The sequence below is a fragment of the Microcaecilia unicolor genome, chromosome 8 (genome assembly GCF_901765095.1).
Source record: "Microcaecilia unicolor chromosome 8, aMicUni1.1, whole genome shotgun sequence".
NCBI lineage: Eukaryota > Metazoa > Chordata > Amphibia > Gymnophiona > Siphonopidae > Microcaecilia > Microcaecilia unicolor.
This window is the reverse complement of record NC_044038.1, coordinates 126,767,594-126,794,898: the sequence shown is the minus strand read 5'-3', so window position 1 is coordinate 126,794,898 and position 27,305 is coordinate 126,767,594. Positions and strand designations below refer to the sequence as shown.

Sequence of the window (27,305 nt, the reverse complement as noted above, 5' to 3'; positions counted from 1 at the left end):
GATAACTAGGGATTCCCAAGTGTGAGAATCATAGGCCTGCTTGTCCTCGGAGAAAATGAAGATACAACGAAACGCTATGTAGAAAATGATGAAGAAAAAGCCAATTTGCTAAATAGATACTTTTGTTCTGTTTTCACTGAAGAAAATCCTGGGGAAGGACTGAGAGGGACTGGCAAAATTACACCTGAGAATGAGGTGGATAGAGCACCATTCACGGAAGAGAGTGTGTATCAACAACTTGGAAAGCTAAAGGTGGACAAAGCCATGGGATCGGACGGGATCCACCCCAGAATACTGAGGGAGCTCAGAGAGGTTCTGGCGGGTCCTCTTAAAGATTTGTTTAATAAATCCTTGGAGTCGGGAGAGGTTCCGAGGGATTGGAGAACGGCGGAGGTGGTCCCTCTTCACAAAAGTGGTGATACGGAAGAAGCTGGAAACTACAGGCCGGTAAGTCTCACTTCGGTTATTGGAAAAGTAATGGAAGCCATGCTGAAGGAAAGGATAGTGAATTTCCTGGAAGCCAATAAGTTGCAAGATCCGAGACAACATGGTTTCACCAAAGGGAAATCGTGCCAAACGAATCTCATTGAATTCTTTGACTGGGTGACAGGAGAATTAAATCAAGGAAGTGCTATGGACGTAATCTACTTAGATTTCAGCAAGGCTTTTGACACGGTTCCCCACAGGAGGCTCTTAAATAAACTAGACGGGCTGAAGATAGGACCCGAAGTGGTGAACTGGATTAGGAACTGGTTGACGGGCAGACGCCAGAGGGTGGTGGTGAATAGAGTTAGCTCGGAGGAGGGAAAGGTGAGTAGTGGAGTGCCTCAGGGATCGGTGCTGGGGCCGATTCTGTTCAATATATTTGTGAGTGACATTGCCGAAGGGTTACAAGGTAAAGTTTGCCTTTTTGCGGATGACACCAAGATTTGCAACAGAGTGGACACCCCGGAGGGAGTGGAAAACATGAAAAAAAGATCTGAAGAAGCTAGAAGAATGGTCTAACGTTTGGCAATTAAAATTCAATGCGAAGAAATGCAAAGTGATGCACTTAGGGAGTATAAATCCAAGGGAGACGTATGTGTTAGGCGGGGAGAGTCTGATAGGCACGGACAGGGAGAGGGATCTTGGGGTGATAGTATCTGAGGACCTGAAGGCGACGAAACAGTGCGACAAGGCGGTGGCTGTAGCTAGAAGATTGCTAGGCTGTATAGAGAGAGGAGTGACCAGCAGAAGAAAGGAGGTTTTAATGCCCCTGTATAAGACATTGGTGAGGCCCCACCTGGAGTATTGTGTTCAGTTTTGGAGGCCGTATCTTGCGAAGGATGTTAAAAAAATGGAAGCGGTGCAAAGAAAAGCTACGAGGATGGAATGGGATTTGCGTTCCAAGACGTATGAAGAGAGACTTGCTGACCTGAACATGAATACCCTGGAGGAAAGGAGGATCAGAGGTGATATGATACAGACGTTCAAATATTTGAAAGGTATTAATCCGCAAACGAATCTTTTCCGGAGATGGGAAGGCGGTAGAACGAGAGGACATGAAATGAGATTGAAGGGGGGCAGACTCAGGAAAGATGTCAGGAAGTATTTTTTCACGGAGAGGGTGGTGAACGCTTGGAATGCCCTCCCGCGGGAGGTGGTGGAGGTGAAAACGGTAACGGAGTTCAAACATGCGTGGGATATGCATAGAGGAATCCTGTGCAGAAGGAGTGGATCCTCCGAAGCTTAGCTGAAATTGGGTGGCGGAGCAGGTGGGGGGAAGAGGGGTTGGTGGTTGGGAGGCTAGGATAGGGGAGGGCAGACTTATACGGTCTGTACCAGAGCCGGTGATGGGAGGCAGGACTGGTGGTTGGGAGGCGGGAAATACTGCTGGGCAGACTTATACGGTCTGTGCCCTGAAAAGGACAGGTACAAATTCAAGGTAAGGTATACACATATGAGTTTGTCTTGGGCACACTGGATGGACCATGCAGGTCTTTTTCTGCCGTCATCTACTATGTTACTATGTAAGACACTTACCAGTAGCCGGTATTATCTGAGGACAAGCAGGCTGCTTGTTCTCACGATTGGGTGACGTCCAACGGCAGCCCCAGATTGGAAGATCTTCCTAGCAACAAAGTTTGCTAGCCCCCGTGTGGACATGCGCGACCGTCTTCCCGCCCGTAGCGCGAACGTGCTCCTCAGTCTCTTTTTTTTCTGCGGCTCAGGACGGATGTTTTACGGCGGTTCTGTGTCCCAGAGAGGCCCCCGCTGCGTTTTCGCCACTTTTCTTCGCCTTTTTCACCGAGTTTCTGCGTGTTTACGAGTTTGCTGGTGTTCTACTGTTAAAAAAAAAAAAAAAAAAAAAGTAAAAAAGTTATTTCCTCTATTTCTTTAGTTTTTCCCTGTAAGTTTCCTTCTTTGTCGTGAGCGGCCATTTTGGTTGCCCATGCGGGATTTTTCCCTTTTTTGGTGTCTTGTTTTCGGCACCATCGTGAATTTTGGCCTCGCCGGCGTGATTTTTCCGCCCATGTCTTTGAAGCCTGCCAGCGGCTTCAAGAAGTGCACGTGGTGCAGCCGGACAATCTCGCTCACTGATAGGCACATCTCGTGTTTTCAGTGTTTGGGGGCTGGTCATCGTCCCAACGCCTGCACGCCGTGTCTTCAGCTAAAAAAGAGGACCCAGGCAGCGAGATCGGCTCACTGGAACCTGTTGTTCGGAGCCCAGTCTGGTCCTTCGACGTCGACGGAGTCAGCGGTACCGAGGTCATCGTCGGCATTGGAGGGTGCATCGACGTCCGGAGCGCAGGTGATGGCTGTCCAAAGGTCCCACGCTTGTAGCAATGAGCCATCGAGTGGGTCTCCACCTGCCTCGAGGGTTCCTGCGGTACAGACCCCCCCCCCCCCCCCGGGACTGCCCCTCTTTGGCCCGGCCCCGAGGAGACGTATGGATTCCACATCCTCCTCGTCGGAACCAGGAGGTACCGCTGACGTGCTTCGAGCGAAGGCGAAGAAGCACCGTCATCGGTCACCTTCCCGTCATGGTACCGAGAGCTCTGGGGGGTGCCGAGGTAATCGGCACCTGGAAAGCGTCGACTCCGGGAGGACCGCTCACCCTCCATTCAGGAGGTGTCGATGCGCTCTTCTCCGGACAGCCCGGTACTGCCTCCGCACCCCAGACAGATTCTGTCCTCGTCGCCGGTACCGGCCCCACAGCCTTGCTCAACGGACAATCTAGACAAGCACCTCCGAGCCATACGTCCGGGGATTCTGGAAGGACTGCTGCGACCTTCTGCTCCGGTACCGCTAGTGCTTGCGCCGTCGGTACCATCGAGAGATGTGGCGGTTGGCTCCCCGCCCGTGGTGAAGATTGCGACACCGGTACCGCTGCCACCCAAGTTGACTCCCCGTCGACGTCGCTGGAGGGAGCTTCATCGCCGGTGGCGAGGGAGTCTTCTCGACATCGCCATAGAGGACTTAGTTCCTCGGTGTTGAGACGGGCTCGGATTCGGACCGAAGTTTGTGAACTGGTGTCCGATACGAAAGGTGAGGCCTCGTGGGAGGCAGAGGAGGACCCCAGATATTTCTCTGATGAGGAGTCTTGTGGTCTTCCCTCTGATGTTATCTTGTAATAAAGAAAACAGTACGGGCTGTTAATCCTAATCAGGTAATCTAATATTCCAGAGAACTGAAAAACAGCCAAACACAATCCAAAGGGTTGTGTAAAATGAATGTAAAGAAATGAGAAAAGTGGGAAATACCCTCAGAAACCAAGGCTCTCGCCAAGGTCTAGTCAACAAGGCACTTTTATCTATAAAAGACTTTGTGCCCGTGAACAAGTTTCTTTCATGGGGTAAATATTCCCTAATTCACTCATTCAAAATTGCCCATATAAGAGCATCATACAAAATTGCCCATAATAGAGCACAAATTCTTCATGCAAAATTGCCCATAATAGAGCACTCAGTTTAAGAATAACTGAGAAATAGAAACTGTTAAAGCTACAGCATAGCATGCATCAACTTAGCTTAATAAATGCTGGCTTGACAACCCTGTAGGTTGTAAGAGAAGTTTAGTCAGCTTGAGACCGATACCCGTGACAGTATGATCCAACTGAGTGGTTCCTGATGAAGTCCTGTTATGGGTGAAACAAATCGGGCCCTGTTGAAAATCAACAGTTGAAATGTGGGGTTGTCAAGCCAGCATTTATTAAGCTAAGTTGATACATGCTATGCTGTAGCTTGAACAGTTTCTGTTACTCAGTTATTCTTAAACTGTGTGCTCTATTATGGGCAATTTTGTATGATGCTCTTATATTTACCCCATGAAAGAAACTTGTTCACAGGCAGAACATTTTTTTTTATAGATAATAGGGCCTTGTTCACTAGACCTTGGCGGGAGCCTTGGTTTCTGAGGGTATTTCCCACTTTTCTCATTTCTTTACATTCATTTTACACAGCCCTTTGGATTGTGTTTGGCTGTTTTTCAGTTCTCTGGAGTCTTCCCTTTGATCCCACCTCTTCGCCAGAGAGAAAGCTCCCCCCCCCCCCCCCCCCCCCCCCGAGAGTCTGTATTTCTCGTCATTTGTCCGAGAACTGTCTACTGTCATTCCCTTCCCAGTGGTTGCTGAGGATGAGCCCAGGGTTGAGATGTTCAAGGTCCTGGACTATCCTTCGCCACCTAAGGAGTCGTTCACTGTTCCCCTTCACAATGTCCTGAAGCAGACATTGTTGGCGAACTGGACGACATCCTTAAGTAATCCCACTGTCCCCGAAAAGATTGAGTCCCAGTATCGGATCCACGGGGACCCAGAGTTAATGAAGACCCAGTTGCCTCATGACTGTGGAAAGGTGGATCTGGCTCTCAAGAAAGTCAAGAGTACTAGGGATTACGCCTCGGTGCCCCCAGGGCGGGAGTCTAGGACTCTGGACTCTTTTGGGAGGAAGGCCTACCATTCTGCTATGCTCGTGTCCATGATTCAGTCCTACCAGCTTTACACAAGCATCCACTTGCGGAACAATGTGAGGGAGCTGACGGACTTGGTCGATAAGCTCCCGTCGGAGCAGGCGAAGCCTTTTCAGGAGGTGGTCAGGCAGCTGAAGGCGTGTCGCAAATTCTTGTCCAGGGGTGTTTACGACACTTTTGATGTTGCATCCAGGGCCGCTGCTCAAGGTATAGTGATGCGCAGACTCTCATGGCTACGTGCCTCTGACTTGGAGAATAGAGTCCAGCAGCGGATTGCGGATGCTCCTTGCCGGGGGGATAACATTTTTGTTGAGCGGGTCGAACAGGTGGTAGAACAGCTCCACCAGCGGGACACCGCATTCGACAAGCTCTCCCATCGGACGCCATCAGCATCTACCTCATCAGGTAGACGTTTTTATGGGGGGAGGAGGAATGTTCCCTACGCTTATTATAAGCTAGGTACAATCCACCTGCCTGCCAGCCTGCTCAGGTTAAGCCCCAGCGCGCTCGTTCACGTCAACAGCGTGCGCCTCCACAGGCCCCTGCAGCTCCCCAGCAAAAGCAAGGGACGGGCTTTTGACTGGCTCCAGGCGAGCATAGCTGATATTAAAGTGTCCGTGCCGGACGATCTGCCGGTAGGAGGGAGGTTAAAGTTTTTTCACCAAAGGTGGCCTCTTGTAACCTCCGACCAGTGGGTTCTCCAAATAGTCCGGCTAGGATACTCTACTACTACTACTACCACTACTACTTAACATTTCTAAAGAGCTACCAGGGTTACACAGCGCTGTACAGTTTAACACAGAAAGACAGTCCCTGCTCAGAGGAGCTTACAATCTAAAGGACAAAAACGTGTAGTCAATTAAATTGAGGCAGTCTAGATTTCCTGAATGGAAATGAATGAATACTCCCTCAGTTTGATCTCCAAACCTCCAAATTGCCCACCGGGAGCTCAGTCCTTCAGCTTCCAGCACAAGCAGGTACTTGCAGAGGAACTCTCCGCCCTTCTCAGCGCCAATGCGGTCGAGCCCGTGCCACCGGGGCAGGAAGGGCTGGGATTCTATTCCAGGTACTTTCTTGTGGAAAAGAAAACAGGGGGGATGTGTCCCATCCTAGACCTAAGGTCCCTGAACAAATATCTGGTCCGAGAAAAGTTCAGGATGCTTTCCCTGGGCACCCTTTTTCCCATGATTCAGAAAAACGATTGGCTATGCTCTCTGGACTTAAAGGATGCTTATACTCACATCCCGATACTGCCAGCTCACAGACAGTATCTTCGATTTCATCTGGGAACACAGCATTTTCAGTACTGTGTGCTACCATTTGGTCTTGCCTCTGCGCCCAGGGTGTTCACAAAATGCCTGGCAGTCGTGGCGGCGTCTCTATGCAGGCTGGGAGTGCATGTGTTCCCTTATCTCGACAATTGGCTGGTAAAGATCACCTTGGAGGCAGGAGCTCTACAGTCCATGCAGATGACTATTCAACTCCTGCAGCTACTAGGGTTTGTGATAAATTATCCAAAGTCCCATCTTCTTTCAGTACAAAGACTCAAATTTATAGGAGGTCTGCTAGACTCCCAGCCTGCTCATGCCTACCTTCCCGAGACGAGGACAATCTTCAGTCCCTTGTTTCCTGGGTACCAGCATCTCAGCAGATCACAGCTCAGCAGATGTTGAGATTGCTCGGCCACATGGCCTCCACAGTTCATGTGACTCCCATGGCCCGTCTTCACATGCGATCAGCTCAATGGACCCTAGCTTCCCAGTGGTTTCAGGCTGCGGGAAATCTAGAGGATGTGATCCAACTGTCCATGAGTTTTTTCACCTCCCTGCATTGGTAGACAATTCGCTCCAATTTGATCCTGGGACGTCCCTTTCGAATTCCTCAGCCGCAAAAAGTGCTGACGACGGATGTGTCTCTCCTGGGGTGGGGAGCTCATGTCGATGGGCTTCACACTCAAGGGAGTTGGTCCCTCCAGGAAACAGGGTTTCAGATCAATCTCCTGGAGTGGCGAGCGGTCTGGAACGCTCTAAAGGCTTTCAGAGGTCGGCTGTCTCATCAAATTATTCAAATTCAGACAGACAATCAGGTTGCTATGTACTACATCAACAAGCAGGGGGACACCGAATCTCGCCCCCTGTGTCAGGAAGCCATCAAGATGTGGCTTTGGGCTCGCCGGAATGGCATGTTTCTTCAAGCCACGTATCTGGCAGGGGTAAACAACAGTCTGGCCGACAGATTGAGCAGGATAATGCAACCTCACGAGTGGTCGCTCAATTCCAGAGTGGTACGCGAGATCTTCCAAATGTGGGGCACCCCCTTGGTGGATCTCTTTGCCACTCAAGTCAATTACAAGGTCCCTCAGTTCTGTTCCAGACTTCAGGCCCACGGCAGGCTAGCGTCGGATGCCTTTCTCCTGGATTGGGGGGACGGCCTCCTGTATGCTTATCCTGCTGAAACTCAAGCAGGATCGAGGCACCATCATCCTGATCGCTCCCTTTTGGCCGCGTCAGATATGGTTCCCTCTTGTTCTGGAATTGTCTTCCGAAGAACCGTGGAGATTGGAGTGTTTTCCGACCGTCATTACTCAGAACGAGGGGGTGCTTCTGCATCCCAACCTCTGGTCCCTGGCTCTCAAGGCCTGGATGTTGAGAGCGTAGATTTTGCCTCCTTGGGTCTTTCTGAGGGTGTTTCCCGAGTGTTGCTTGCTTCCAGGAAAGATTCCACTAAGATGAGTTACTTCTTTCTATGGAGGAGGTTTGCCTTCTGGTGTGACAACAAGGCCCTAGATCCTCGCTCGTGTCCTACACAGACCCTGCTTGAATACCTTCTGCACTTGTCGGAGTCTGGTCTCAAAACCAACTCTGTAAGGGTTCATCTTAGTGCTATTAGTGCATACCATTACTGTGTGGAAGGTAAGCCGATTTCTGGACAGCCTTTAGTGGTTCGCTTCATGAGAGGTTTGCTTTTGTCAAAGCCCCCCATCAAACCTCCTACAGTGTCATGGAATCTCAACGTCGTTCTCACCCAGCTGATGAAACCTCCTTTTGAGCCACTGAATTCCTGCCATCTGAAGTACTTGACCTGGAAGGTCATTTTCTTGGTGGCAGTCACTTCAGCTCGTAGAATCAGTGAGCTTCAAGCCTTGGTAGCTCATGCTCTTTATACTAAATTTCAATCTAACAGTCCTCCGCACTCTTCCTAAGTTCTTGCCGAAGGTGGTGTCTTAGTTCCATCTGAACCAGTCAATTGTCTTGCCAACATTCTTCCCCCGTCCTCATAACCGCCCTGCTGAACATCAGTTGCACACATTGGACTGCAAGCGAGCATTGGCCTTCTATCTGGAGCGGACAAGCCCATTTAGACAGTCCGCCCAAATGTTTGTTTCTTTTGATCCCAACAGAAGGGGAGTGTCTGTCGGGAAACGCACCATCTCAAATTGGCTAGCAGATTGCATATCCTTCACTTACGCCCAAGCTGGGCTGACTCTTGAGGATCATGTCACGGCTCATAGTGTTAAAGCCATGGCAGCGTCAGTGGCCCACTTGAAGTCAGCCACTATTGAAGAGATTTGCAAGGCTCTGACGTGGTCATCTGTCCACACATTCACATCGCATTACTGCCTACAGCAGGATAGCTGACGCAACAGTCGGTTCGGGCAGTTGGTGTTGCAGAATCTGTTTGGGGTTTGGAATCCAACTCCACCCCCCTAGGCCCAGTTTTATTCTGTTCCAGGCTGCACTTTCAGTTAGTTGTTTCTATTTAGGTCAGTCTCAGTTATGTCCTCGCCGTTGCGAGGCCCAATTGACCAATGTTTGTTGTTTTGAGTGAGCCTGGGTGCTAGGGATACCCCAATTGTGAGAACAAGCAGCCTGCTTCAAAGACCAGTTTTTTTTTCTCCTCTGCTTACTTTTATTCTCTATGGTTAAAATCAGTATTCATTTCTAAACCATTCTGGCAAATATGTGAACTGTTGTATCAAAGTTGTCAATAAAGAGTGGTGTGGTGTGTGGGGGGGGGGGGGGAAACCCCAGCTCCATTCTGCCTGAGGAGCAATCCCCCAGGAGGGAGCCACTGTCTTCCATGTCATCTATACCCCACATGCCCTCTGTGGAGGACAGAAGTGGGAATAGTTCATGAGAACCTTAACTGAGCCTGGCCAACAACCCCCCCCCCCCCCCCCAACCCAAAGAACATTGACCCTCAGGGAGACCTGTCTCAAGGCCTTAGGGTAAACTTCTCTAGAGCAGGTATTCTCCGAGGACAGCAGGCTGATTGTTCTCACAAACCCACTCTCCTCCCCTTTGGAGTTGTGTCTTCCCTTGTCTTTTGTTTTCTACTGGACCGAGGAGCATGCTCGCGCTACGGGTGGGAAGACTGTCGCGCATGCGCGGTTCGCGCATATCCACGCGGAGGCTAGCAAGCTTTGTTGCTAGGAAGATCTTCCGATCTGTGGCTGCCGTCGGACGTCACCCAATTGTGACAACAATCAGCCTGCTGTCCTCGGAGAATACCTGCTACAGGTAAGTAACTTCGCTTTTTCAGAGGACAGCAGGCTTTATATTCTCACATAGCCTCCCACCTCCCTTTGGAGTTGTCCCTTCTTTTCTTTTATGCTCTAGTATTGTACTGATAGTATCACATTCTTGTGACAGGCGACACTGCCCCAACCAGTGTGGTCTGCACCAAACCCCTCAGAGCCATTAAGATGGGAGGGTAACTTCCTTGGGGCTCCTTTCCACTTCTCCATACCGTAAAGGAGACTGGTACAAGCAGCAGCGTCTGGAATTCATGTAGGTATGGAGCAGCAGGGCGATCATGCGTCTGCCCCCGGCCATCTTGACCCCCTGGACAGATCTTTTGAATATACTGTGTTTCTGATATGTCTGTTGCAACTGCTGTAATGTCTCATATTGACTTTTTTTTTTTGGAGTGTCTGAATTTTGTTAAAATTATTTATTATACCCCTCCGAAGGGACACCACCTTGTAAGTGGTGGAGGGGCTTCTGTGTTTCAATGACTTAGAGGGCTATGCTGAAGGGTTACCCATATCAGACAGGCCTCTGTGGAGAAACCAGACAAAGAGTGTCCCAAACTGGAGGATCCAAGATGGCGTCGAGGGAGGACGTATGTTAGTTGAGTTCCCATTTTACACCAGAATACCTGAAGAAGTAGGCGCGCTCCCCAGAGAATGGGGAAGAAAAAAGGCAAAGCCGTGGTGGTGTCCTCCTCGAACACGGCTGGGGTTCCCACCACTTCTCAGTGTACTTTGGAGAGATTCGGGGTCATAACGTTGGGGATATCGGTTCCTGCTTCGGGAACAGCAAGGCTTTATCGCCGAATCTCAGTGGAGAGGTAGTGACTTTGAGTCCCCCTGTTTGGCATGACCTCTCCAAGACCCGGAAACAGTAACGCTTCGCTATGGAGGTCGACAGTGGAAACGCCCGAAGTGGGTTAGGATTCTCACGCGATCCGAGGAGGTCCTGGCGCAGCATTGACTCCAGATAATAAACCAACTGGGGGATTGGAGAGTGAGCTCTTCCCCCCGAAGATATCTGGAGCGGGTTCTGTGGAGAAATTGGACCTGGTGAAGCCAAAAAATGTCATAATGGACGCACTATGGGAAGTGCTGCAGAGTGTGAATAATTCTCTTCTTCACATGTCAAAAATTTTTCAGGAATAAATATGTGATTGTATTAATACTTATCTAACAAAGTGGAAGTCCAAGATATAAAAATAGAGACTTTGATTACGGAAATGGTTTCTCTACGAAAATCAGTTAATCTGGTAATGAAGGACAGTCATGTTTCTTGTAAAAAAGTGGGACTTCTGGAGAACCAATTAAGGAAAAATAACTTGAGAATGATAAATCTTCCTAAAATACCCTATATAGAGAGTTATATTACTAGTGACTTTTGCCTTTGATTTAGATAGGAACAATGTTTTGAAATTGTATTTCCGATACATAGCTGATAGTTTTTTGGGTTCAAAGATAAATATGTTTCCTGATATATCAAGGGAATCGCAGACTAGGAGGTGTGAACTCTTGGCTTTTAAGCCAAGAATCATTGCCCTAGGTGGTACCTTCCTAGAGCGATTCCCTTGTAAGTGTTTTATTTCCTTATTACTTATTTGTTGAACCCAAGAAATTATAAGAGTTTGTGTAGTTAAAAGAACAGATGAAGAACCCTCTGCAGCAACTTCCTTTAGTTACCACTGTACCAGCTGCAATTACCGATTAACCTTCCTTCCTCAGAAAATATGAATTTGTAAGATTAACCACTTGGTGTTTTTCTTATTTTCTTTGAGATTGTTTTCCTGATCTTGGATCCCCCAATTGTGGACAATTATATATATTGTTGAGAGAAAATGTTTTTTCTTTTTTCTTATATTAATTTCTGTTTTTCCTTACATTTACTTGATAAATGTGAATGTAATTAAGTAAAATGATAAATAAAAAAATAAAAAAAAATTATTTATTATACAGTTGAAACACAATGAGCTTTTTTCCCCCCCTTGCAGACTATAGAATCTAACTGGCGATGTGGAAGGCACAACTTGCAGCGAATTCAGTGCCGCTCAGAAAATAGTAAAGGTGTATACTGTTTGCAGTATGACGATGACAAGATAATTAGTGGCCTAAGGGATAATTCCATTAAGGTAATCACAATATTTAATCTTACCAAAAGCATTCTTTCTCATTTTAAATATCTTAATCTTATTGGTACTGTTACAGTATGTATTTGTAGTACACATGCCGAAACAGATGTGTATCATGAAATATAAACCAACATTTTAAAATGACATGTTAGAACTAACCCCCAGTGGGGGTTCTTTGTTAGGCAGCTGAGGCAGATACTGAAGGGTATGTGGGAGCCAGAGCGTTTGTAGCCCGGCCACCTCTTAATGCCCCGTTTGTGATGGGGTTGAGCAAACATTTTTAGCAGATGGCGCAGTGGTCTTCCTGGATGCATTGGAGACTGCTTGTGGAGGTCAGGCAACAGGATCTTATAGCTCTTTCCGAGAAGCTGATCTTGTCAGGAATGGCAGCTGTTTTGTGCCCCCGAATCATCATAGTTTGACTCTATGGGGTTTGTGTCAGAGCCCTTTGGGAAGGATGGAGGAAGATATGGGGGGAATGGGGGCCTGGGGCCCCATATTTTACAGGCCCTAACTGATTAAGTGCTCTAGAGAAGTTTACCCTAAGGCCTTGAGACAGGTCTCCCTGAGGGTCAGCGTTCTTTGGGTTGGGGGGAGGTGTTGTTGGCCAGGCTCAGTTAGGGTTCTCATGGACTATTCCCACTTCTGTCCTCCACAGAGGGCATGTGGGGTATAGATGATATGGAAGACAATGGCTCCCTCCTGGGGGATTGCTCCTCAGGCAGAATGGAGCTGGGTCCCCCCCCCCCCCCCCACCACTCTTTATTGACAACTTTGATACAACAGTTCACATATTTGCCAGAATGGTTTAGAAATGAATACTGATTTTTAACCATAGAGAATAAAAGTAAGCAGAGGAGAAAAAAAAAAACTGGTCTTTGAAGACAGTAGTTAGGATCGGTCATCTCCCAACGCCTGGGTGAAAAATTAATGGGTTGGTTCCAGTTGGACTTGTTTAGGGAGGGAGTTTCATAGTAGTGGGACTAAAAGTATTTTCTCTAGTAGCGACCCAGTGAGCTTGCAATGGGGGAGGGAGGACCATCAATAAGTCATTATTAGAGTGAAGATATCGGGTAGAAAAGAGTGGAATCATGCATTACTTTCCCATCCTATTTTATTTTCAAATTTGTTTATTGATTTTCACAACATAATGTAACAGTGTACAGGTTTAGAAGTAGCATTACAGCATAAGAATAACGTTCTCTTCTCCATTCTACGATTTGCCTATAGCTCTTTTGGAACTTTACCTCTCATTACTGATTCTAGTAGTTGTTGTTATTCTAAACCCCCCCCAAACTTTATGCTTTAAACTTCCTGACTATACACAAGTTCTCCCCCTTTATATCTCCCCCCCCCACCCACCGAACCTCCTCATCTCAACCTTGTAATGTCTATCTGGTGCTCTATAGTATTGTAGTGACCTATCCTCACATATTCAAAATACGTCCTCTACCCCCTGAGGGTATGGACTGCCAGAACGGGGTCCATATGCGAAAGAAGTCTTTGTCTGTAAATTTTCGATCCTCTTTATACTCTGCCATTTTCTTTTCAAACCTCATATACTGTATAAGCAGGCATCGCCAGTGTTGTAATGTTGGCTCTTTATTTGTAATCCACTCTGTGAGAATTAATTTTTTCGCCATCATTATGGCTCTGAGAATGAAGCTCCGGAAGCCTGGTGGCGCAGGGCGAACTATTATTGGCCGGCCGAACAGCTGCATTGGACCCTTTCTCCATGTTGCGCCCCACAGGCTTGAAGTCATTTGCGTTATTTTATTCCAAAATCTTTGAACTTTTCTACATGTCCAGAACATATGTCCCAACTTTGCTCCCTGTGTCCCACATCTGGGATATGCTACGTCCGGGGAGACCCCCATATGGAAGGCTCTCCGAGGTGGAATGTAAGTTCGTAAAGCAAATTTGTATTCCATTTCACTGTACAAAGCCATCTTGGAGGATTTATGAATCGAATAAATGTACTCTTGCAATGCCTGAGGGGTCATTTCTGTATGTAATTCCTCATTCCAAGACTTTGCCAGTGTAGAGTAGTCAAGCTCTTCTGTCATATCTCTTAAATGTCTGTGATGCATGGTTGATGACACTCTACCCTGTGATTGCAAAGAGTAAGCTGATGAAAGTTCTTCTTGTACATTATCTGTAAGGCATACCCAGGATAGACTATTTATGTAATGTTTTAATTGCCAATAATAAAACTTGTCTTCGGACTTAAATGCATATTGGGCCTGAAGTTCAACAAAAGGTTTTATGCGTCCTTCTGCCGTCAGCACCTGAAGAATATACACCACTCCACTCTGCTGCCACTGTCGAAATCTGCGGTGCAGGGTTCCCGGTGTAAACTGCGGATTGTCACATATTGATAGGAAAGGTGTTAATCGTCCCGAAAATCGGTGGTATCGACACACCCACTGCCAAATCGCCTTCGCTGTGGGTAGTATATGTGATTGCTGTAAAGCTTTTGGAATGGGTCCTCCTCCTGTGTGTAGTAAGTGGCTGAAGTGTACTCCCTGAGTCAAGGTGAGTTCCAAATTGGTTGCGGAAAACTCTGAGGTGGACCTAAACCAGTCAGAGATATGGCGCATACCGCCGGCAACCGTGAGACATCTGATGCTGAGTAGGCCCATGCCTCCATACTCTCGTGGTATTTGTAAAGTTTTTATCGGGATACGTGCTTTTCGTCCCTTCCATAGAAATCTTTGTATGTGTCGGTTTAGACGGTTTTCATCTTCTGTTTTTAAAAATAACGGAAGAGTCTGGAATTTGTAAATCCACTTTGGCGCTATCATCATATTAAATATGGCAATTCGTCCGGTGAGGGATAGTGGATAGTTTTCCCCACAGTCTAAGCTTTAAATGAGTTGTCTCTAAAAGTGGCTCCACGTTTTCTTGATATAGCTTGGTTAAATCCTGCGGAATATAAGTTCCTAAATACTTGATCTTCCCTTCTATGTTAGTTATGGGACAGTCTCCCCCCTCCTGATGGGCTTTGCTCGGGTATATGGCCATGGCTTGTGATTTTTGAGTGTTCATGGTAAAACCGGACACTCGTCCAAATTCCCGAGTCAGCCTCAACAGCTCATTTAAGGAATCATGTGGCTGGCTAGACACTATCAGCAGATCGTCTGCAAAGGCTAGGGCTTTGATGACTTCATCCCCCACCTGTACCCCGGGAATTCCCCCCTCCTTTATGAGTCTCAGAAGTGGTTCTAATGACAAAATAAACAGTGCAGGCGATAAGGGGCAACCCTGTCTGGTACCTCTGAAAATCTCAAATGATTTAGCTCTAATCCCATTTACTATCACTGAGGCTACCGGATTTGAGTATAAAGCTGAGATGGCCTGGTAATACCAGCTCCCAAATCCCATATATCTTAGGACTTGGAACAAGTAGGACCATCCCACCTGATCAAATGCTTTCTCTGCATCCAATGAATACAGAGACGTGGGGGTTTCTGTCAGCTGTCCAGTTGCCATTGCTAACAGCAATCGGCGGACATTTTTGGCTGCCTGTCTGGACTTGACAAAGCCCACTTGTTCCTCGTCCACTAACCTAGGTAGGATGCTCGCCAGTCTGTTTGCAAGGATCTTGGCCAAAATTTTTAAGTCAACATTTATTAATGAAATGGGCCTATAGGAACTCGCCTGATGTTCAGACCGCCCAGGCTTCAAAATAAATGAGATCAGGGCTGTATTTGCATGTTTTGGTAAGTGCCCATCTCTAGCCACCTACTCGTAATACCCGCATATCACTGGATAGAAGGAATGTGGTAATAATTTATAAAATTCCCCTGGATACCCATCAGGTCCGGGTGCCGATCCCAGGGGCAGGGTCTTTTTAACCTCCTGGATCTTCTGGCCGTCTAAGGGTCTTTCTAAATCTGCTCGCTCCTTTTCTGTTAGCCTGGGGATTCCTGCCTTTTCCAAAAGGTTGTGTATCTCCACTTCTGTAGGGTCTCCAGGAGAACTATAAAGCTCAGTGAAGAATTTTGTCAAAATCTCCGCTATTTCCTCGCTCTTATTATGAGTATGTCCGGCCTCGTCCTGAAGTGTGACTATTGGCTTGCGTGGCCCCCATGCTGAAACTAAATTTGCAAGCATCGCTCCAGGTCTATTTCCAAATCTACGAAATTTGAATTGTTGATGAGCTAAAAACCTCTTGCCTCGTTCATGTAGTAGGGCGTTAAGTGTCACCTGTATTGCTCTAAGTTGTTCTCTATTTCTTTGGGTCGGTTGCTTGATATATTGGGTTTTAGCTTTCTTAAGGCTCTGTTCGAGACTTACTATTGCTGCTGATTGTTTTTTATTTCTGGCATGGATAAAAGCAATTAGTTCTCCTTGAAGAACTGCTTTGGCGTCATTCCAGAACAGACCAGGTCTATCTATATATTCTCTATTGTTATGGACATAATCCTCCCATTTCCGACTAACAAACTCTTTCAGTTCACTATTGTGGAAAAGATAGCTAGGGAACCTCCATCTCCCACCCTGCTGGAAGAAAACGGGAACCTCCACATCCATCCATAGAATGGAGTGGTCTGATATTTCCTCCGGGCCTATTTCAGTGCCTAACACCCATGGAAATGCCTTCTGGGCTATAAATATGTAATCTATTCTGGAGAGCGTACCATGGGCCCTAGTTAGATGGGTAAAGTCGCGCTCCCCGGGGTGCAAGCTTCGCCAAGTGTCCACCAGGTTAAGTGATCGTTGAAATGATGTTAAAGCATGTGCCCGGGGCCCTCCTCTAGAAGCCACTCTCGGGTTAGAACAGTCTGCGGTAGGATCGGCTACTAAATTAAAGTCACCCATTACTATCAGGGGAGCTGACTTTTACTGAAGGCACAATAGGACAAGGCTCGGGTAAAATTTTGGGTCATAATTATTGGGCCCGTATATTCCTAAAAGTAGAAAGGTTCTCTGCTGGATCCATATCTTTACTAAGACATAGCGTCCCTTCGGATCTGCTCTCACTAGTTCTGTTTTGGCCCCAGACCCTTTGCGTATTAGCACTGCCACACCCCCTTTACGATCTCCCGAGGATGCTCCGTAAACCTCCCCCACCCACTGTCTCTTCAATTTGTTGTGTTCTTCCTCTGTTAATTTTGTCTCCTGGAGACATCCGACATCTACTTTGTGTCTTTTGAGGCTTGCTAAGATTTTTGTCCGCTTAATTGGGGTCATTATGCCTCCCACATTCCAGGAAGCAAATCGGATTGTTTTAATGTGTTTTAAACAGGAAACTGCAACATTGCCAAGTACTTTGCCTTTTCTGCCTCAGGTGCCCAGCCTCACCTAAGGCTCTAAGTGGTGTATCTCCCCTCCCCATTCCTCCTAAAGTGTGCAAGGATCTCCTAAATAAAATGTGTGTCTTGGTCACTGATTGAGATCTACCCTTATTAACCCTTCCTCTATGGTTTTGCTCCCTTCCCCTCCCCCCCAAAACTCTTCTGCCCCCCCTACCCATCTCTGCACCCCAACCTATTCCCACCTGTCTAAAGTGAGAAATGGGAAGATCAATGATGTGGGCCTCCCCCCTCCCCCCCGCCATTTCTTAATTGCAATATTTATCCAGTACCTCCAATTTAGAGACTCTTGGCCATGCTGATTGGGTCCAGCTTCAGGTTTCTGTGGCTTCTTGCTCACTGTCCTTGCTCTGTTGTGGGCGAGAAATTGTATTCACCCATTCCTGTGCTTCTTTGGGGGTCGTGAAAACATGCCATTTGCTTTGATGATTGACTCGCAGAGTGGCTGGGTAGATTAACATGAATTTTTTGTCTGCCTGTATCAGCTTATTGCAAATCTGGCCATATGCCCGTCTCCGTTCTTGTAAACAAGGGAATAGTCCTGGTGAATTCTGACAGGTGAGCCCTCAAAGGTCAGGGTATCTTGTTTTATGCGTGCACCTCGTAGTATTTCTACTTTGTGCACAAAATTGTGGATTTTAATCATTACCATTCTAGGTCTCTGGTTATGTTCAGGCTTCCTTCCCACGCGGTGTGCGCGCTCGAGGCAAATCGGGCCCATCCCATCCGACAGTTCGAATTCCGCCTGTAGCCATTTTTCTAGTATCGAAGGCAACGTGCGATCAGATACCCTCTCTGGTATTCCTAATATTCGCAGATTACCTCGTCTTGATCGATTTTCAAGGTCGTCCAGCTGTTGCGCTTGCTTGTGCACGAGGCTTCTTAGTTCTTTGACCTGCTCTGCTGTTCCGGTCCCTTCATCTTCCATTGTGGACACTCGTTGTTCAAGGTCCCCTGTTCGTCTCGTCGTGTCAGCCAGCAAGCTTTCCACCGCTTTTAGTTGGCTAGAAAGTTGTTGTAGCTGTGGGTCCAGCGCTTGTTTCACCGCCGCGGTTATTTGTTCCAATTGCGACGTGGTGAACATCATAGCAGACATTTCTGTCAGCGTATCTGTCGCCATCTTAGATTCTGCCGTGTGGGGCCTGTCCGCATCTTTCTTTACTGTTTTCGGCGGCATCTTCGACTCAAGGTGAGTAACAAAGTTGTCCATGCACTCGCGCAATCTTCGCGTTTGGAAGTTTTATTAGTTTAGAGTGTAACTTCGATCGTTCTGGTCGGCGGGGAGGGTTCGTCCTAGGAGTAGAGCTGTTCCACCTCCACTCTCTTCAGCACATCACGCGATCTCTCCTTACTTTCCCATCCTAAATGTTTTTTTTCTTTTTTTTATTATTAACACAAACCAATTTAAAACAGCAGTAACTCCCAATTCATTCAGCAGCAACAGGTCATGATTAAATTAGAAGCTGCCTTCCAAGCCCTCTAATTTCTACTGTCTTCAGTCACTACAGACCTTGAAATCACGACTAAATTGTGAACCAGGAAATCAGCCATCCAAATATTTCAGAAAGGTGGCCATAGCAGCCCCTACAACCTGAGCCAATACTTTTTTTTGAATTTTATAGGACTTCCTCTCATTGTGCAGTAGAACTTGGATGCTCTTAAAATAATGGAAGCAAGCAGCGGTAGACCTGGAAATATTAAGTATGTTTTAATTGCAGTGGCTTCTGTCAGCTCTGTTATGCATTACAGGGCCCTTTTACAGAGCGGTGGTAAGCCCAACATGGGCTTACTGCTCACTGTTCCGGGACTACCGCTGACCGAAGGCCTGCCCCCAGTGTGCGCCGTTTCCAGGGGAAAAAGAAAACCCAAGGAAATGTCTTGCACAGCAGTAACCTGGTGGTAATCGGGCATCGCTATGTACTGCCCAGTTACCGCTGGGTTAGCACAGGAGCCCTTATCGCCACCTCAGTGGGTGGCAGTAAGGTCTCCCCATCGCATGGCCATGTGTAAGAATTCGCTTACCACATGCCCATGTGTGCCTGTGGTCTTTTTACCTGCTGCAGTAAAAAGGGCCCTGGTGTGCTTGATAATTAAGGATCCCTGCATGTGTCCAGTTGAATAATATGATATTTACTGTTTGAAAGTAACATACCCTATTCCAGTAGTCTGAAAATGCTAGTCAAATCTTCTCTCTCTGCTTTCTGAATTGTCCTGTTTATCTGTTTCTTTAGTCGGTGATTCAGTTGTTTTTATTTTCATATGAAAGAATGAAACAGGTTGTTGGGGGTTGGGAGGGGATGTAATTAATAACGTGTTAAGATAACAATGCATGAAATTTGCCAGTTAAGTGTGCTTTAAATGGCAGTATTATGAATTGTTTAATTTCCAGGTTTATTTAAAATTTCATATACCACCCAATTGGAAATCTTTCTGGGCAGTTTACATAGTTAAAATACTCAGAAGTACATAGAAAGGAACGCCATATTCTTGATAGGAAACAGTTTACTGTAGCATACACTACATAATAATGAGATGTAAATGCATTCAAAGCACATTATGTAAATCAGAAAACTTAGATTTGTAAATATTTTAAAGATCATCATTTTAAGATATTGGTGCAGTGTGTTATTTTAAGTCAATTAGATTACTGTAATGTTGCTTGATTGGGCTGCATGAAGTATCTACAAAAAAGGATTCAAACCAGCTCTCGGTCTGATCTTTGAAAAAATAAGATAGATTGTCTCCATACTACATTATGTTGCATTTGTTGCCTGTAGAGTCAAGGTTTTTTTTTAAAATTGTCCTGTTTTTTTATATTAAGACCTATAAGGTCTAATCCCTTCTTATTTTCATGATCATTTTAAGATAATAGAAGATAAGAAGAAATATAGGAAAGGGAATAAAAGGTTTATTTTTATTTATTTTTTGTTTACTTTTCCATCACCTAAGGGAGTAAAAAAGACAAAGGATTTTGAGTATCACTTGGCTTTCCAGGCTGCAAGGTTTGAGAAGGACATTTCATCTATTATTAGTCAGCCTAGTTTTTATATGGGAGTTTCACTATGTTTTAAGAGGTACATTTGAATGTCTTAACTGATTAATTCAACAAACTTTTTTGTATTGATTGGTTACTATTGCAATTTCCTAGATATGACCAGTCTCTTGGTTTTTGTTAGCCACTCTGAACTGCAAGGTCCGAGCTGACTATAAGCCTTACTATAATGCAGCTTGCATTAAACTTTGCAAACTGCATTATTTATTTTTTTTTTTTTGGGGGGGGGGGGGGGGGGGGGGTACACCAGCTTTTTGAACTGGGATTTTTTTTTTCCTGGAGGCTGCCTTACAGTCCACTGCATGAAATAAGCACCCCTAAGACCTACCACCACAATCCCTAGTGTCTAGTGGTGGTGGTGGGGGGGGGGGGGGGGGGGGGCTCACTAGGTTGCTAGGTTCAAAATGGGCCAGTCAGCCCCTAGCGGTAGTCTCTTGATAACTTTCGCTAAGGGGGAAGCTGCCAAATAGAGAAGAAAAAGTAACAGCTTGCAATTTATTTACCATGGGAGTTACTAACTGTGGCACTGAGTTGTTGTAGGTTAGTGACTGCTCTGGTTAATTACACTGCGGAAAAATCAAATATTTTACTATACCTTAGTAACTCGCCCCCCCTCCCCCCGTATCTGCTCACATATGTGGGTTTAGATTTGAGCAACAGCTTATTCAAAGTTTTGCATTTCAAGTTTGATTTTTCCAGCCATTTTGGTTTAAGTCAGTTGTGAGCGTCTTGATCTTTGATTGATTCAGCAAGATATGATAGTTATTGGGAGATCACCAGTTTGGCTTCATTGTTAATCATTTTTTCAGAGTTTCAGCCATTCTCCGAGGACAAGCAGGCCTAGTTGTATTGTATTCTCACATGTGGGTGATGTCATCCGACAGCCTGGTGTGGACACTGGTTAGTGTGTAGATGTTGCAAGAAAATGCTAGCAGCATCCCACTGTGCATGCACTGGTCACTGAGTTGTCATTTTTCCATGGAGCAGGGAGGAAGCTTCTTCGCAGTCACCCATAAGAACATAAGTGTTGCCATACTGGGGCAGGGAGGAAGCGTCTTCGCAGTCTCCCATAAGAACATAAGTGTTGCCATACTGGGACAGATCGAAGGTCCATCAAGCCCAGTATCCTTTTTCAAACAGTGGCCAATCCAGGTCAAAAGTACCTGGGGAAAATCCCAAAACAGTAAAACGGATTTTATGTTTCTTATCCTAGAAATAAGCAGTAGATTTTCCCAAGTCCATATTAATAATGGCTTATGGACTTTTCTTGTAGGAAATTATCCAAACCTTTTCTAAATCCCACTAAGCTAACTGCTTTTACCACGTTCTCTGGCAACGAGTTTAAGTTTAATATCATGTTGAGTGAAGAAATAGTTCTATGATTTGTTTTAAATTTATTCTTTTCTCTTTCATCCAGCTTCCATATGGCCTGTGTTAGGCTTAAAAGTGTTTTACAATGCAATAGAAGAGAGAGGGAGAAATGGAGAGGAGTGAGTTAAAAAAAAAAACCACACAGAGAGAGACACACACACGACTAGTTGCTATCAGGACCAAAAACTTAACAGATTAGATTTGAGCAAGCTCTTAAATGCTGAAAGAGTTACTACTACTACTATAAATCATTTCTATAGTGCTACCAGTCATACGCAGTGCTTCACAATTGAACATGAAGAAAAGACAGTCCCAGCTCAAAAGAACTTACAATCTAAATCAGGATAGACAGACAGGACCAATAAGGATAAGGGTAGGACAGACAGAAGGACACATAGGGAAAGGGACTATTGAAGAGAGGAAGACAAGATAAAGGTTACAAGCAAGTGACAAGTTAGGAGTCAAAAGCAGCATCAAACAGGTAGGCCTTTAGCCCGGATTTGAAGGCGGCCAGGGATGGAGCTAGACGTAACGGCTCAGGAAGCCTATTCCAGGCATAAGGTGCGGCGAGATAAAAGGATCGGAGTCTGGAGTTAGCGATGGAGGAGAAGGGTGCAATTAGGAGAGATTTGCCTAGTGAACGGAGTTCCTGGGAAGGAGTGTAGGGAGAGATGAGGGTGGAGAGGTAGTGAGGGGCACATAAGTAGTTAGTACATAAGTATTGCCGTACTGGGACAGACCAAATGTCCATGAAGCCCAGTATCTTGTTTCCAACAGTGGCCAATCCAGGTCACAAATACCTGGCAAGATCTCAAAAAAAAAAAAAAAAAAAAAGTACAAAACATTTTATGCTGCTAATCCCAGAAATATTTTCCCAAAGTCCAATTTAATAATGGTCTATTGAAGTTTTCTTTTAGGAAGCCGTCCAAACCTTTTTTTTTTAAACTCTGCTAAGCTAACCACCTTTACATTTTATGACAGTGAATTCCAGTGTTGAATTATCCGTTGTGTGAAGAAAAATTTTCTCTGATTCGTTTTAAATTTACTACTCTGTAGCTTCATCGCATGCCCCCTAGTCCTAGTGTTTTTGGAAAGTGTGAACAGATGCTTCACGTCTACCCGTTCCACTCCACTCGTTATTTTATAGACCTCTCTCATATCTCCCCTCAGCCGTCTCTTCTCCAAGCTGAAGAGCCTCAGTCGCTTTAGCCTTTCCTCATAGGGAAGTCGTCCCATCCCATTTATCATTTTTGTCGCCCTTCTCTGCACCTTTTCTAATTCCACTACATCCTTTTGAGATGCAGCGAGCAGAATTGAACACAATATTCGAGGTGCAGTCGCACCATGGAGTGAGGGAGTTGATTTGTTTCTGATGTGAAGTGGGAGGTCGTTTCTCAGTTTTGGCCCAATAAAGTGAAAAGCAGTAGTGTGTGAAGAGATTAGATGAAGTTCTTAGGTTGATGGCAGCTGGAGAAGATTGTGATCAGCAGAGCAGAGGAAGCAGAGGGGAGTGTAGGGGATGAGAAGTTTGAGAAGAGCAGGAGTAGAGGGCGCGTGAGATTTATAAACCAAAGTGAGAAGTTTAAAAGTGAGACCCGCAGTAACTGGAAGCTAGTGTTCAAGCTGAAGGCACTTTAAAGATTGAAGAGGGATGCTGGCATAAAAAGAGTTACAATAATCGAGGTGAGATATGACTAGGGCCAAAATAAGTGACTGAAGAAGGGAGATTGAAAGGAAGGGGTATACTGAACGAACACGGTGAAGAGAAAAGAACAATGCCTGAATAACTAAGTTGATTTGTGGTCTGAAAGTGAGTTTGTCAAGCGATTCATATGTACTTATTCCACTCCTCTCTATATTTAGACCTCTATCATATCTCCCCTTAGCCGTCTCTTCTCCATGCTGAAGAGCCCTACCCGCTTTAGCATTTCCTCAAAAGGAAGTTATCTCATCCCCTTCGTCATTTTTGTCATCCTTCTCTGTACCTTTTTTAATTCTGCTATATCTTTTTTGAAATGTGACGACCAGAGATTTATTTATGGCATTTATATCCCACATTATCCCAAACAAATTTGGGTTCTATGTGGCTCACATTGAACAGAATCATTTGATAACCGTTTCTAGTTACATTGAACATACAGTGGTGGAAATAAGTATTTGATCCCTTGCTGATTTTGTAAGTTTGCCCACTGACAAAGACATGAGCAGCCCATAATTGAAGGGTAGGTTATTGGTAACAGTGAGAGATAGCACATCACAAATTAAATCCGGAAAATCACATTGTGGAAAGTATATGAATTTATTTGCATTCTGCAGAGGGAAATAAGTATTTGATCCCCCACCAACCAGTAAGAGATCTGGCCCCTACAGACCAGGTAGATGCTCCAAATCAACTCGTTACCTGCATGACAGACAGCTGTCGGCAATGGTCACCTGTATGAAAGACACCTGTCCACAGACTCAGTGAATCAGTCAGACTCTAACCTCTACAAAATGGCCAAGAGCAAGGAGCTGTCTAAGGATGTCAGGGACAAGATCATACACCTGCACAAGGCTGGAATGGGCTACAAAACCATCAGTAAGACGCTGGGCGAGAAGGAGACAACTGTTGGTGCCATAGTAAGAAAATGGAAGAAGTACAAAATGACTGTCAATCGACAAAGATCTGGGGCTCCACGCAAAATCTCACCTCGTGGGGTATCCTTGATCATGAGGAAGGTTAGAAATCAGCCTACAACTACAAGGGGGGAACTTGTCAATGATCTCAAGGCAGCTGGGACCACTGTCACCACGAAAACCATTGGTAACACATTACGACATAACGGATTGCAATCCTGCAGTGCCCGCAAGGTCCCCCTGCTCCGGAAGGCACATGTGACGGCCCGTCTGAAGTTTGCCAGTGAACACCTGGATGATGCCGAGAGTGATTGGGAGAAGGTGCTGTGGTCAGATGAGACAAAAATTGAGCTCTTTGGCATGAACTCAACTCGCCGTGTTTGGAGGAAGAGAAATGCTGCCTATGACCCAAAGAACACCGTCCCCACTGTCAAGCATGGAGGTGGAAATGTTATGTTTTGGGGGTGTTTCTCTGCTAAGGGCACAGGACTACTTCACCGCATCAATGGGAGAATGGATGGGGCCATGTACCGTACAATTCTGAGTGACAACCTCCTTCCCTCCGCCAGGGCCTTAAAAATGGGTCGTGGCTGGGTCTTCCAGCACGACAATGACCCAAAACATACAGCCAAGGCAACAAAGGAGTGGCTCAGGAAGAAGCACATTAGGGTCATGGAGTGGCCTAGCCAGTCACCAGACCTTAATCCCATTGAAAACTTATGGAGGGAGCTGAAGCTGCGAGTTGCCAAGCGACAGCCCAGAACTCTTAATGATTTAGAGATGATCTGCAAAGAGGAGTGGACCAAAATTCCTCCTGACGTGTGCAAACCTCATCATCAACTACAGAAGACTTCTGACCGCTGTGCTTGCCAACAAGGGTTTTGCCACCAAGTATTAGGTCTTGTTTGCCAGAGGGATTAAATACTTATTTCCCTCTGCAGAATGCAAATAAATTCATATACTTTCCACAATGTGATTTTCCGGATTTAATTTGTGATGTGCTATCTCTCACTGTTACCAATAACCTACCCTTCAATTATGGGCTGCTCATGTCTTTGTCAGTGGGCAAACTTACAAAATCAGCAAGGGATCAAATACTTATTTCCACCACTGTATAGTATCTAAAACTCAGTTAACAAAATTTGCAGACAATGCTTAGTTTTAAAGAAAAATTGCATATTACTAACAGTAGCTCTGCAAGTTCATTTTTGAATTTTGTTCTTATCCAGGGATGTATACTGTCTGGTCCAGGTGATTTTCTGCTCTTCAGTTTGTTAAATCGCTCCATTACATCTTCAAGGTTTACAGAGATGTGTTTCAGTTCCTCTGACTCATCAGCATTTAATTGGCATGGGTATCTCTTCAACATCTTCCTTGGTGAAAACCGAAACAAAGAATTCATTTAATCTCTTTTTCATGGCCTTGTCTTTCCTGAGTGCCTTTTTTTTTTTACCCCTCGGTCATCTAGCAGTCCATCTGATTCTTTTACCGATTTCTTGCTTCTAATATACCTAAAAAAGCTTTTACCATGTTTTTTCCCCCAACACAATCTTATAAGTCTCTTTGCCTTCCTTATCACTTTGCATTTGGCTTGCCATTCCTTATGCTGTTTCCCATTATTATCAGTCGGATTCTTCTTCCGTTTTCTGAAGGATTTTCTTCTAGCTCTAATAGCTTCCTTCACTCCACTTTTTAACCTTGCTGGCTGTCTTTTGCCATTCCTTTCTCCTTTTTTATTGCATAGAGTATATCTGGTCTGGGCTTCCAGGATCATATTTTTGAATAGCTTCAGCACCTGACATAAATTTTTGACCTTTGCAGCTGCTCCGCTAAGGTTTTTTGTTTTTGTTTTATTTTTATTATTTTTTTTAAAACATTCTCCTCATTTTATCAAAGTCTCCTTTTTGAAAGTTAAATGCTAATTTTATTGGATTTCCTTGTGTACTCTAGCTGGTTAGGAGAAATGCTGCTTTGCTGTTTGGAGAGTGCTGAGTTTGTATGAGAATAGAATTTTGTTATTGGGGAAAGCTGTGGCATAGACCCCTTTTATCACTACCCCGATGCAGCCTGTTGAGGTGAAACATGGCCACTTCAGGTGATTTGTTTAAATAAATTGCATTTCTCTACACTTGCTGGTCTGTTTTGTTATTTGCTGCTGCAATTGTTGGCAGATCATCACCTTTCTGGGCAGGTCCTGGCTACAGGATCACTTCTTGCCTCTTCACAGTTATGCTCTCCCTTCAGGAGACCTTTGCCAGACTGGAGGTGGGACTTGTCTACTATGTCCCTGCAGGCCGCCTCTATAAACCTCTCTGTCTTGCCTCGGCTCCTGCAAGTCTGCTATTCATGTCTCTAGAGATCAGACCCATTCTGTGAGTGCTAGCAGCTCTTTGTACCAAGTACACACAAGACTTCTCACCAACTGAAAGATAAACATGTGACACTGAATGTCACTGCTGGACTGCTGCCTGCATCTTATTATTGGTGATTTATTAAGTAAGTTGCTAATGGGAGTGGGAATATGTAAATTAAAGTCCCCTAAGATTACTAGTTACATGTTAGGTGTGACAAGGGTCTATGTCCTGTCACAAGGCAGGGGAAACCTCCAACTCTGAGAAGGTACCAAAACTAAACCATACAGGAGGTTAGTCTCGTGGCCCCCTCACAGAGTTAGGGTGAGGATATTGGAACCTGATTGGGGCTGTTGTAGCTGCAAGGAAGGCTACGTGGGGGGGGGGGGGGGGGGGGGGACTTAACCATTCCTGTATCTATCCTTATAAAAGTGTTGGGAGCAAGAGATAAATACCCATCCATAGAACAAAGATCAACATTAACATGTGATTTGCTTAGGCAGATGTACTGAGAACTTTGCTTGTCCACAATACCCGAGAAGAGGGGAACCAGGACTCTGTTAGATCCGAGAGGGGCAAGGGTGGGAATATTGGTGTACCACTGGACTGCACAGAGCCCGGAGGTGGGTGGATTATTGAGGTTCTTGGATTCGCCCTAATTAAAGGGGAGAGACGGATTCCGATCAGGACCTGACACCAAGGAAGAGCCCAGAAGAGTGGATACTAATCTCTCCATTTCCAGGAGAGAGAGACCCTTCAGCTGGGCTATCGTGGACAGACCTATTGCTGGACTACTGAGGATTGCCGTGGATTATTATCGTGGTTGGACCTGTTACAAGATTACCAGGGATTATCACTAACCTATTGTTGCACCGTTATCTGTGGGATGTGTCGCTGGACCCTTGTGGAGTAATTGGGGATTGACTGTTTACCAGATTAACTCAGTGCAAGGGTTCTCAACCAGGTCCTCAGGACACATCAGGCCAATCTGTT

General features: G+C 45.6%; 1 protein-coding gene across 1 annotated transcript in view; it reads left to right on the top strand.

The window, feature by feature from the left end:
- The window catches only part of LOC115476819 (F-box/WD repeat-containing protein 11-like), a 323,530-nt gene that overhangs the window by 160,078 nt on the left and 136,147 nt on the right, over positions 1–27,305 (top strand). The window contains 2 exon segments of the mRNA XM_030213393.1: positions 11,467–11,604; positions 22,813–22,945. Coding sequence (XP_030069253.1) covers positions 11,467–11,604; positions 22,813–22,945 — 271 coding nt within the window.